Here is a 12,762-nt window from a genome sequence, read left to right as displayed (position 1 = left end):
GCATGAGCCCAGGTGGGTTTAAGGGGTCGCTTTGGCTAGACATAGTTCATTTTGTATAATAACATTTTGCTTTCACTTCTGGTCATTCATATATGATTTATGTTAAACTGGAACCAACATGTTTTTCAAACTTAACCACGCTTTCGTTAGTATTGGGGCCCTTTACGAGGGAACGTAACTTATGTTGATGACTGCATTCAGACCAGGCAAGCTCTGGAACGTTATCCGAGTACAAGCCGCAGCCTGTCAGCGGCTGCCGACTGCCTCAACAGCGCTTCGGGTTATCATACAACATGCAATGGAATGTCTTTTGTACGGCATGGAATGCCCAGTTCAACAACGAACCCGTTACTATTTTAATATTCTAAGGCTATATATAATCTTCGCAATTTACACATCGGTATTTCATGTAAATAAATTATAAATACATATATTCCTTTCCTTTACATGGCTAACACAATTTGTGTAAAATAAATTGAATATATGATTTTCTCATTTTCAGGACTTTTCTTGGCGGAAGATTAACTGAAGTGCAGGGTCGAGTAAAGAAAGATCTAAAACAAATGCGCCATGTCTTGAAATATAGTAGGTTTAGATGATTTTTTTCGTCCTTCCAAGGATCGATTTCACTCGCCCTCTATTTTGGGTCACTATGTTGTCGTCATGAGGTAAATTCTGGTAGCACTTTACCTTAAAACTGCTGCGTCCACATATATACGTCAGTTGTCCTGTTTTTAGTACCACACTCAACGCTGGTGATAGGGCCTCCGAAAGGTCTATGGTTGAGGGAGTTGTAAACTTTTAGCCGTCGAAGCGAATAGACTTCTTCTATGCTCGCCTCTGAGTGTGGCGTCGTGTGGTCGGATCTGTTTGATTCAAATGGTCATCCTTCAGGACTTTCCTTTACTGGGTCTCTGCCGACCCAGTTGTTAACTCGATGTCTGTTGCACCGCAGCATTTGCGTGCCATTGCACCCAACCAGAATTTTTTTCGTCGATAAAACTGGACAGAAGGTTCTCAATAGTGTTGAGCTCGTCGACATTCGGACTGTCATGCATGCGTGAAACGAAATTGAGCGTCCGGCTAAGAGTTGACCGAAACATATAGATATATATATAAACACAGTTAGTCAATGGCGGCAAGAAGCACGGTCAGATCACTCGTGACGTCTCTCCGACTGTTCAAGCCATTCTGTTGATCTAACACCAACTCTATGATTTTGCTTGAGTTATTTCGTGAACGCAATGACTGCTGCTATTGCGTTGCTTTTGCCCCGCCTGGCCTCTTATTGACGGCTTGTTGATGCAGTAGCATAGCTGATGTTAGTGGTGAACACCGACAACGAAAACGAGGCACGATCACGCTACAACCTCGTAGCCCTAAGCGACAAAGCATGTTATGGTGCCAGCCAGCCATACATACATACACATACGAATGAACTCGATTGCTTATTGATGATGGATGTTGTGGACTTCATGGTGATAGGATGAGTACAGCTACCACTGCCAGCCGGTATTACCTAATTGTGTTACTGCCGTCTTGTCGAAATAGATATAACGGGACATCAATGCTAGATTTGTCGCTAGCAGTTGTAGGATGATTAGAACTAGTAAAAGGCAATAAGCTAAGAAAGTTTATGTGCCGTTCTGATTAGCTAGAAAGGAGTGCATCTATATTCGAACGGCATGTTGTTGAGAGCGTATAGGTACAATTTACTGTTGATCGCTGTGGCTCCCTATTGTCTAGGTTTTGCACTGTTTAGTATTTGTACGTAACGTACATCGCAGAATAGTCCTGCGGTACGTGTCAGTTCGTTGTTCGCCGAAAGCACAGTTTGTCTTCCAACGTTGGTTGAGCGTCGTGCGGTCGCGCGCTCTGTGGTTAAAAACCAAAACAACTACGGTGCCAGGAGAAAAGAAGCATGTGATGCTTCGTCCAGCTTTCACGTTGGAGCTGAGGCCACGTAAATCGCCAGTGGAACGCAACCGAAGCCATACCCAAGACGCTAAGACAATGGCGCGTTTGTGTAGCGTGCAGCTTCCGGTATGTATACTTGGCCAACGACACGCGAGTGTCGTGGCGTTGGCCACCGCTACTCGTGGTAACTGTGGTAAGCCAGCAGTTTACGGTAGTTCTTCTTCCTTAGCAGGAACCATGAACGCGATGGTTGCATGGTCTAACTTATAGGGGACCGTCCACGGTTATCTGTGCTAGCCCCTGGACAGCAGAATGAAGCAAAGGTCATTGGCTGGCACGACGTGATCTTGATTTCAGGATAATGCCGACCGCTAAACTTGTTCGCGCAACTATTAGAGAAAAAAAACGATTGCCATGTAACATCAACGGTAGGCTATTTGTGCTAGGAAAGATTCAGGCTGTTGGCTGGAGGGGTACAGCATATATCCAGGAATATAGCGATTTGCATATCATATACGTATATGTGTCAATGTGAAAGTGCCTGTCTTTTATTGAATAGATTAGAAGTAGGATTTGCTTTGAAGAGAACGCAGGCCACCGGTTGCTTACAAGGTTATGTATACACATATATCTCTAATTTGCCATTCTGGTACCGGTGTATGGGTTCTTCCTTTGATAGGCATCTGAATAGAAGGGAAAGAGATGGAATCGAACGGGTAGAAAAGTGGGAAAATTTTGATGATGATGCTGCAAATATCGCACTGAATAACAGATATGCATGATAAATCAGCATTTCGAGTCTCGCGCTTGGTGCTTATTCCGATAAGCTTCCCTTTAGATGAAACGTAAGACATTCGCCAACTAGAAGCTTCAATATATGAATAGAATCTTCCAAAAGCACGCAGTTGTTTTGCTGTCGGTATGTATTTAACATCTGCAGATTTATTCAACTGGGTAAGATCCTACGTAACTCCTTGAATAAAGAGTGACGATTACTTGTTATACTGATTGTTGTCATATACTAATGAAACGTTAAGGAAGTCTATGAAAAAAGGCGCTTCGGCCTCGAATACTTGTCTTTTGGGGGTCTGGGTAAACGAAAACATATAGAATTCGATCGGTTATTGCATCTTATCTATGTTATTTGTTATTAATGACAGATACTTTGGACATATAGTACATTGCACATGTTCAGCTATTTGGATTGTTCTTTCAACGTAGCATCACTGGTCAAATTTGATTTAATACTAAATATCTCTACGGAAGGAGCAGCCGTGGTCGAAACTCATTCAACACCCACTCTACCGCATATCTGCGACGGGATATCTCTCCCAAATCAGAATTTATTTTATGTATTCAGTAAACCTTGACATGGAGCTTTAGCGCCTTTTCTATCCACCATCTGATTGTGGTGCCTAATTCTGCGAACCGTAATAAGTGGTGCGCCAAGATCGTCAGGCCCTCCACCAAGCATGTAGTATATACTTGCGTAACTTGAGATTTGTCCTTAAATTGACTAAACACAGCATTTTCGTGCCATTGAATCCTTTTTGCCTTACCAGGGGGTGATAAATCATCCACAACTGGTTATCTCGACAGCAAAACAAATCAACATGTGGTTTTATTTCTAATTAACTCGTCAGAGACGAACATCGAATGGACTAGTTTGAAATTATTCGCGTCTTCCATTCAGAGTTCTAAGATACGTCGCAGTTAACAAGTTAAATTTCAACGAGCGAAGATAGGTCGACGCGTTTCTTTTCTACCGCAATATAAGCGCGAAAATTGCTCTTCGTCTATGAATGAGAACAAGTGGCATGAGTCCTAAAATTATATTGCTACCAGACTCCACGTATATCGGCCATCACAGCCTAAAATCCCCTTTGGGGTTGTGAGGCGTCATGTTTAATAACAGTGAACAAGCACTTAAATTCACTGACAGTACTGAGCAGAGTTTTTCTTGAAAAAAATCAAATTGAATTTGAGTAATGAATACATGATACCTCTAGTATACTACTGTAAATTCTGCTCGCGTGTTATACTGACAGGGTTTGTAAAAAAAGTAGTCCTTTTACCCTATTTTTAGGAAAAACATGGTCATAATCACGATCTTTACGTTAGGAGACACGTGTCGATTCCGAAGCGTGCGCTATCTCATACCTTAAGGACTTCATCGACCCTCATGACAGTTAGGATAAAACCGATATCGAACAAGAAGCATCGCCAGAGTTCGAACCTAGACAACAACGTATCCCCAAGATTAGCAGACAGATACGTTACCCACTAAGCTATTAGGGGCACTTACAACGAGCAAAGTCTTTGCTGCCTCGTATTCGGAAACGAGCTGCGGTATAGTAATAACAAGCAGGAGCGAATTCGCTAATTTGACTCGTCACTCGATCCACGAAAGAACCGCCCACATCTAACATGCGGTGCGCTACTACAGTGCTATCTATCTGAGGCCTTGCAATGATCGTCGTCGGTTTCCTCAAATAAAAAAGGAAATACTTTTTTCTTTATTTTTAAAATTAGCTCTAAATAGAGCAGAAGCATGTCCTAGCAATGTGGCAGATGGATGTACCATCTCGTAATGTAAAGCCGTTAAGTCGCCGCGGTGGTATCGATGTGGTCGTTAGGAAAATTACCATCGATACCTATTTGCTATCGGGCTAGATTGTTAGTTACATTTCCTTGGCAGAACATCTGAATAAAGGAAACTATTAAGCATTTGAAAAGCGAACAGGAAGAAGAACAACAGGCGCGGAATGAAACTATGAGTAGCCCTTATCCTTCTTGGACGATATGCACATCTTCTATCCGAAACATATTCAATATGGATCGCTTGCTAGTACCATATGCGTTTGTTCTGACAAGCGCATGATTTGAAAGAACCGCCTCACTGGGGTCCACTTAAAAGCAGAATTTCGAATAATTTCAGCTAAATTGACCGGAAAATTGCGTTTCGATTACACATCCATATAATCAGTTGCGGACCTGTACTGTATTAGGAAGTCTACGTTTTTAGTTCAAAATGATGTTCTTTCTTGTCATTTGATAGTTGTATGTGCACGTATCACTAAAAGACGGTAACCGTCGGCAAATGAAGCTAGTTTTATGGGCGGGTCTACTGTTCTATTGAACGAATCAGAACCTAGAATATCAAACATGATATTAGCTTGCATTATTAAAACTGCGTAAAACCAAAATATTAAGTTATAATATATATATGTATATGGAGCACTAAATGGGAGCACTAACACTGTACAGATCGGCAATACTTGTTCTACTTGATGTAAAATAGGCTTTTAGCCTTTTGCCATCTGTTAGTCTGGACACTTAATAGCTTTCGGCTCTGAAGCCTCTTTAAACTTCCCCACTGGGAAAGCCGTGAGGTGTGTGTGCTCGATTTCGTGGCCACGGAACCCTCTCGTATGTCCCTTCGGTTTCTGTATGTCTTTCGGTTTATGTAAAAAAGATGTTACAAGTAATAGTCAATAACCTGAAAATATAGGAGATATAAAAATATTGACTTATAAATACATTTGATTACCTTCTGCATTCTAGGAAGGAGCTGAAGATAAAGGAAGGAGCCGAGAATCTCCGCAAAGCGACAACAGACCGAAAGTCCTTGGCACACGTTAATTCCCTAGTAAAGCTCAGCAATTCCAAGTTGAGCCGCCTTCTGGATCATCTGAACCAACTGGACGCCGACATTCTCGTATCGGCGGGAAGTCAGATCAGTAGTAACCTGCCACACTCGCAAATGCAGCATAGGGTAAGCAATACAGCGACGCGTACTCAACAAATCGCTAATTTAGCCTTCACTAATCCCCTTCGATAACTGGCTTTTGCAAAACAACTAGGTACTTTCGTCCTCATTTCATATGGGTCATGCTATAGGCCTAAGCATTACATCCTCGGTAACTCAAATTCGACCACTGACAGCCAGTGTTGCAAAGGGTCTGCTACCTGTATCTGTGTAGACGTTTTTACTATTTATATGCGTTGAGCATATCCGAACTGAAAAATACGCGATACTGGATTAAAAGTAAAACCGAGATAAGCTTAATTAACTATTACAATATGGTTAATAACCAGTAACTAATTCGTGAGTCGTAAATATCAGAACTCATAATCAACCCAAACGCTAGCAAAGCTTCTGGGAAATCGTCGACCGGCGAATTTTTCCCGCAGCTTACAATAGTTAACATTAGCGGGCGAGCTTATTATCGCCGGGTCGTTTGATACCGCTGAAAAGAGTAAAAGGTAAATAAAGGGAGCGCATTAGGCGATCTTCGCGGATGGGCTTGACCATACGAGTGTTCTCAACGGAACCCGCTCGTTATTCGAATGCATCTTGAAGATCATTAACCGCCAATAAGATCGCAAGCAAAGTTAAAGTTCCCCTTTTCTCGTGGCGAATATTTGACGACATTGAGCGTTGGCTTATACCTGTCCTCCTTTCCATTCGTCGTTTCTGACCTCCTCTCGCCGCGAGTCTTGCTCGAAACATACATACACCTCGTTCGTTGATTTTTTTCGTGCGTTCATCCGTCCATTGGTTTTGTGATCGAAGCCCATTGCCCATAGTTGAATGGGAATGCAATACTATTTGGCGCTATTGCGAACCATCCGTTCTCTGTACTACGCCCATACGTGCGATGCCTAACCGTTTATACAGCTCTGACGCTGGCCGACTTAAGACATAAATAAAAAAATAAAATAATATATATATATAATTTTTTTTTTTTTTTCTAAGCTCAAAGCTTTCTTCTATGTTGTCAACATCGTCCACATAGACGAGCGTTACCAAATTAAATACATCTCTTTAAGGAAAGATAATTAGAAGGTGGTCAAATGATTGGTTCATGACCCTTCATAGGGGGAAACTAGCTTTTGTCCAAGGACCGATACCTAACTGCGACTTGCCATGATCAGTGCAGACGGCGCAGTAGCGTGCCTAGTTCTTAGTGTATCTTTCATTTGTTATTAAGCTGTTTAGTTTATTGTTCGCGCACATGATGCAACAATAACAACTAATCAGCAGCCTTATCTTTCTTTTCTATCTGCATAAAACTAACAATGGACGCTCGAGGTATCCTTAAACAGTCGAGCGTAAAACACATTGATTTACCTTCAACTTCTTCATTTGCCGCTCATTCTCATAAATCCTCATGCTTTTATCGGCATTCCCTTCTGTGGAAGCATCGTAGACGTTACGCTGCATCTAACCGATTCACCGGCATTCATCCTGACGCTCGCGGAACATTGGGCCGTTCCTGTTTACATCATATTTACAATCTACGTCGACTTATCAACGTTTGCCTATGCGTCTGTGTGTCTATTGAATTACATACACATAGTCGGTATCAGAATGGCACCTGATCTATTGGATGCTCCGTTTAGACTAATTATTCCTTACTTCAAGAATGTTCTATATTATATACCCGTATGTAAGTGCGTTGTATTCTACGAAACTGTCGTGTATTTCCACTCGCGGTTCGTCTATTCCAGTTACGATCTTTGCTACCTCAGAAATAGTCGCTGCCGTGATGATACTGCGTCGGCTATTCCTTCTGCTGCTGTTGTTATCAATTTCGCAACCGTTTGGCTCCCGCTGGCCAAATCATCGCACGGCATACAATCGACAGAAGCAACAGTCACCGAGAAAAAGCTCAGTTCTGACCGCGACATGCTCTTAACGCTGCATGTAACATACGACGACGGCCATGGCGTCCTAGCTTGACCCTCGGCTTGCGGACAATCAGAGGTCGTTTGTTTATCGTCGAATCTGGGACCGCGCAGCGCCATGGGTAACCTCAAGCTTGTTAGCGTAAAGTGGGAGTTTGATCGTTACGACAACTGCTGCGGAACACGTGAGAGTCACGGTGACAATGCGAAAAAGATTCATCGACATAGACGACTTCTTATAGTAGCTCTCGATCGAGTACGCCGTAATACCGACGGAACTCACCACTGTTAACTACAAGAACATAAACAAATATTAGTAGTTTTATGATTGGTAAGTGCGGTCTGAGGCGTCAGTTGCCCGCTCTTGCTTGCTGATCTATTACTGACCTATGTTGTTATTGTCTCGTAGCAGCAATAGGAGAAGTGCCAAAGCAAACCGGACACGTAAACAAGAAGTGCTACGCTTGCTAAACTAACATTTATACAATACAAAGCAACAACGTACAATACGTATTTAGCATTACTGCAGTATAATTTTTTTACAAGGGGCTCTTGGTCTTACAAACCGTGCTTATGGATGTAGCGTATTTTGCTTGGGCCTATGTATATTTAATATATATACAATGAAATGGTGTAACAAACGAGGGAAGGAGTGGCCATATTTCGTGTGACTGTGAGAAAACCGTTTATTTTTAAGTGAATTTGTTCTACTGACAGTTTATGCTGGTTCGCGATAATTAAAGATGTTTCCGTATAAAATGACAGATTCCATGTTACTCAGATTTCCCTAGTCGGCTCCATTTCGCTGCACATAGACAAGAGCCTTTGCTTGCTAATATTACCTAAAACGATCGCTACATCTGGACCCTTTTGGCGCGTTACAGATGTGCTACATCTAGCTCAAAACAGCTTTTAACAGATATTTTCAAGGAGCAGTTTCTCGGGCATGGTCGATGAGTCGAGCTAACGTTCGATAAGGGAGTTGCCAGGTTGTTAAGATAGTTTGAAAGGCAGCTGTAGCGCCTGGGTGGGTGTTTGGCATTCTCGGGGGTTCCTCAGGGATTCCCTTCGCTAGTAGATCTATTATTAGATAGGGCAGTAATCTGTGTCTCTGAGTGGGGGGCTTGCTATTGGACAGCTTAAGCGGCACCCAAATGCCGTACAGCTAATGCAATGGAATGGACAAATAGATAAATATAAGCTTGATCTCGTTGCATTTAGATTTTACTTAATGTATAATTTGTCAGTTTAGAGGCAACGCCTTAAATTGACATTAATTCATAATACTCGTGGATGAATCTTTTCTCAGTAGATATCTCTCAGCTATTCCTGGCGCCTCTACATGTAGGTTGCATGGTTACAAAGACAAACGTGAGCGCTTCTAGTACTGTCAAAATAAACCCCAGAGATACAAGTTGTAAGATGCTTTAGGGTCGGCGTAAGGATGAGCCGTATTTTCTATCACAGATTTCGGTAATATTGTTTAGCATAGATTCTAACGTACGCTACCCAACGTTGTGATTTATGGGGACCAACCAAAAAGACAGGTTGCTATATCCACCGTATTGTTATTGATGATGTCCTCAGTGGAAGATTATGGAGCGTTTACGCCCAGAATCGAACCTGGATTGCCTCTGAGTATCTCCGATTACTAGGTAAACGCATTGCCACTGCGCCATCGCCAAAACGGTAGATGATAGTCGTCACTCGAGTAGACCAGACATCGGTTTTTGCGCCTATTTACGTAGAGTCAATAATAGTAATTATTATGACTATTGGATGTTATTAATTTCTGCGGCATATGACACAACGGTAACAGATTGTTAATTTACTAACTTTGAACAAGTGTTTTCTTCAAGCTTCGATCAGCACTGCCGGTACCAATTATAGAGGCAATTCATCCAAGTACGCAATCACCACTGTATTATGTACCAATCAATAAAGCTTCCTTGCTAGTCACAACGAATTGCCCTGATTCGTCGTTTGCTTGGTTTGGGCTCAACCATGAACGATCTGCATTGCGTTTGCCCCAGTGGGTCAATTGTTTCTCGAGCGAGTTTTCGCTTAGGTAACAGGCGATGTAGTCATATCTTCAACGGGTTGTTTGTTTCCATTGAGTTTCGTATTAACTGATATTTCCATAGAGCTACACAATACTGGACGTTTTTTACCTTTAGAACACAAGGTCAGATGCCAAAACGATCTTAAGGTCTCTGTGTTGTTTTTTTTTTATTCGGAACATTGCGTCAGCGAAACGCAGTCAGCGATATGAACTTATCACTATATGTCATACAAATACAGTTGTATGGCGTATTTTTCAGCTGAATAGCCGGCTTGTATTCGAAAACGGGTCATCATCATGCGATTTCCAGTAAGTTAAATTTTCAAGATCAAAAATGGTAATCAAACATTTATTTAAAGCAAGTGTAGTATTTCCTATTTCGTTGACAGTTAGTGTTTATGTTGAGCGGTTCTTCGGTAAACAAACGCACCCTCTATGCGAGTTAGATGGCAGCGTTGTTAAATAGGGAACACTCAATCATCGATGAGAAGACCTTACATTACCTTTCAAAAATGGAGAATGGATCAATATATTGGAGACTGTTCCAATGAAAATTGCGGAATAAATCAATTCTCTGTTGAGTTGATTATGGGTTGAACATAGCGATTCTTTCAGTGAATGGCCCTTTACGATACTGAGCTGGTTTGAGCACAGAAGAGGTGCCGACAGATAACCTGACAAAATGAGCGGCCACGTAGGCCGCAAAAAGCGGGGTAACCTATGAGAGTGAGGAACAATCTTGCAAACAGTCTGCTTAATACAGAGGTAAGCACGCTAACTTAGTGATTCACATTCAATTTGAGCCTCCACTTCACATAAGTAATTCGGATTGAACAGAATCGGATTTTCTGTAGTGCCTGCGCATAATCTCGCGGTGTTTGCACCTTTGTGGCAATAGCCTTTATGGCTCACCCGCTACCTGTGCGCTCTAAATGATGTTGAAACGCGTGGGGAAGATGTCTTTGTTCTAAATTTTGGTGGTTCGCCCTCGTCAGATGCCGACGGTAGCAGACGCTTAACAAAAACGGGAGGCTAGAAAAGGAAAGATCGTCTGCTGCACATTACTCGCGCGCCAATAGCTGACGATAACGCATTGCATGTTCAACGGCCGCCTTTTACTAGGTCGCGCGGCAAAGCTTTCCTTTTATAGCCCATTCCCATTTCCTCGTTTCACCATTTTTTCCCCGCAAAACTCACAGGTGCCCTTTTTGATATACGAAATAGGTCCGTATGGACGTCGCCGTTTGTCCACGCTCGAATTAGAAAGCAAAGGAAGGTCACTGAAATGGAGAGCGAAACGTGCAAGTCGGGTAGAGACAACGTACTCTATAATCACCCTTATATCCAGGTCGGAAGGACTACGAATTTTTGACTACAGTCTGTAGTATGTGCATGCTTTGCAGGCAGAGCGAGGTCGCTATCTGGGGTTTGGTAGGTGCTTCAGGCCGGACAGCGCAATCATAAGCGGCTCATTAGGGTGCCATTGGTGTGCTTCGGCCGCACCATGATAAGGGATGACCCACACATGTTTTCGGGAGCCACTTGTAGATCTGTGCTAGTATGTTAGTTCTGCTAGGACTCTGGCTAGGTTGGTACATACGGAATGTTGTCATAGGTTAAAAGTTTAGAGCGCCATAGCTAGAAGATGTATCTAAACCGTATAGGCCGGAAGCCTAGTCGTTGCCGACGTATACTGCTAGTGGATCCTAGAAGACTTCTATGGAAGTGGTGGGTCTTGTAGGCGTCTCTGTCTGCCAATATATTACCTTATATCTCCGCTTGTGGTCAACTCACTTTTCCAATGGCTTACGCAGTAATTTTCAAAAATCTACACTTGCAAGGGAGTCTTAGCCGGCGTTGAACGTCATAGGCCGCTTGCTCTGTGCGTTTATATCTGTCGCTTATCTGAATCATCCGACGAACCTTGCTGTTTGCCTGTGGATGTTTAGCATCACTATTCAATTGTTGTTCTTGCACGAAGGTGTTCAACTCAGGTTTGTTTGGTTGGTGCATACCTCCCCACATGGCACAATGACGTCTAAGCCGCTCAGAAAGAGCAGCTAGTCTTCTGGCCCTACCTCTATCAAAGAGTAGGCGCTTGCATAGACATATAGCAGTGACACACGTTTTTCCAGATCCCTGCCGTCTGTTCCCTGATCGAAGCCGAGGTTGAGGCGCCGGCGTCGGTAAAGGTTCCACGTCATCGTTTCTGGCACGACCCTCTCTGGCGTATACTTTGCTCGCCTGTTGCTCGTTGCTTTTGCCTAAGGCAACAACATGCATATGGTCAGCATTCGCGATGCCAGCCATCCGGGAAATCAGTCCAGCCTGCCCCGGCGATACCACCCAGCCGATTCTAGAATGTTAGTTGCAACGTATCTTATATGTTATTCTGTAGCAGCGTTGCTAAAGCTACACCAACCCAAACCGCTTTGCGCTGTGACAATGTCGGCATAGCTGTCATATGTAGCAGCAGGAAGCTAGCTATAGGTACGAGGACGCAGATGGCAGTAATGATTGATGACAGTGCCACACGATGCTGGCCAGACCAAGGACCAGTTATGGTGCTGCACAAAGGAGGGAGCTCTACGGAAACACCACTTACTTCTGGCGGTTCTGAAAGCAGCAGTGACCGTGGTTATTTTCAATGCTACAATCTCCTGTGGATTGTCCTATTGTGTATGCGTAGAGACCAAGAATACGGGTCAGCTTCGGAGCTTAGCCGCTAGTGAGGGGTTTTATTTGGCTTTATCGAGTTGCGTTCCTTAATGCTACCGCTTTGTACTTCACGAATGAAGCACCGGTCGAACGACACTTTTAACCCGCTCAAGACAAGTGTTGTTTCTATTTTTTATGCCGCGGCATAAAACTGCTTCACGGCATAAACTGCTTACGATGCGTTCAGGACTGCTTGCGGCAGTCCTGAACGCATCGTAGATGTTTGCGTCTCACTTTTTGTACATCACTTCTCTCACCCCCTTCGCACAGGACTGCTTCTAATGTTGAAGCAGCTGGCGACGTCGAAGACAATCTGCGAACGATGAATTTGCACTCTGTCCCCTATTCCGCTTCATGCCGTGTGACTTCGTCGT

The 12,762-nt window shown here is 43.2% G+C and overlaps 1 protein-coding gene across 8 annotated transcripts in view; it reads left to right on the top strand.

The window, feature by feature from the left end:
* Pkn (serine/threonine-protein kinase N) overlaps positions 1-12,762 on the top strand; it is a 72,679-nt gene that overhangs the window by 33,071 nt on the left and 26,846 nt on the right. For all 8 annotated transcript variants that reach the window (XM_086977084.1, XM_022805321.2, XM_086977087.1 and 5 more), the window contains one exon: positions 5,482-5,692. In XM_086977084.1, the coding sequence (XP_086833210.1) occupies positions 5,482-5,692 (211 nt within the window). The remainder of the gene's footprint in view (positions 1-5,481; positions 5,693-12,762) is intronic.

The sequence above is a fragment of the Varroa destructor genome, unplaced genomic scaffold (genome assembly GCF_002443255.2).
Source record: "Varroa destructor unplaced genomic scaffold, Vdes_3.0 BEIS01000001.1, whole genome shotgun sequence".
Classification (NCBI taxonomy): Eukaryota; Metazoa; Arthropoda; class Arachnida; order Mesostigmata; family Varroidae; genus Varroa; species Varroa destructor.
This window is presented reverse-complemented; position numbering and strand designations above follow the sequence as displayed.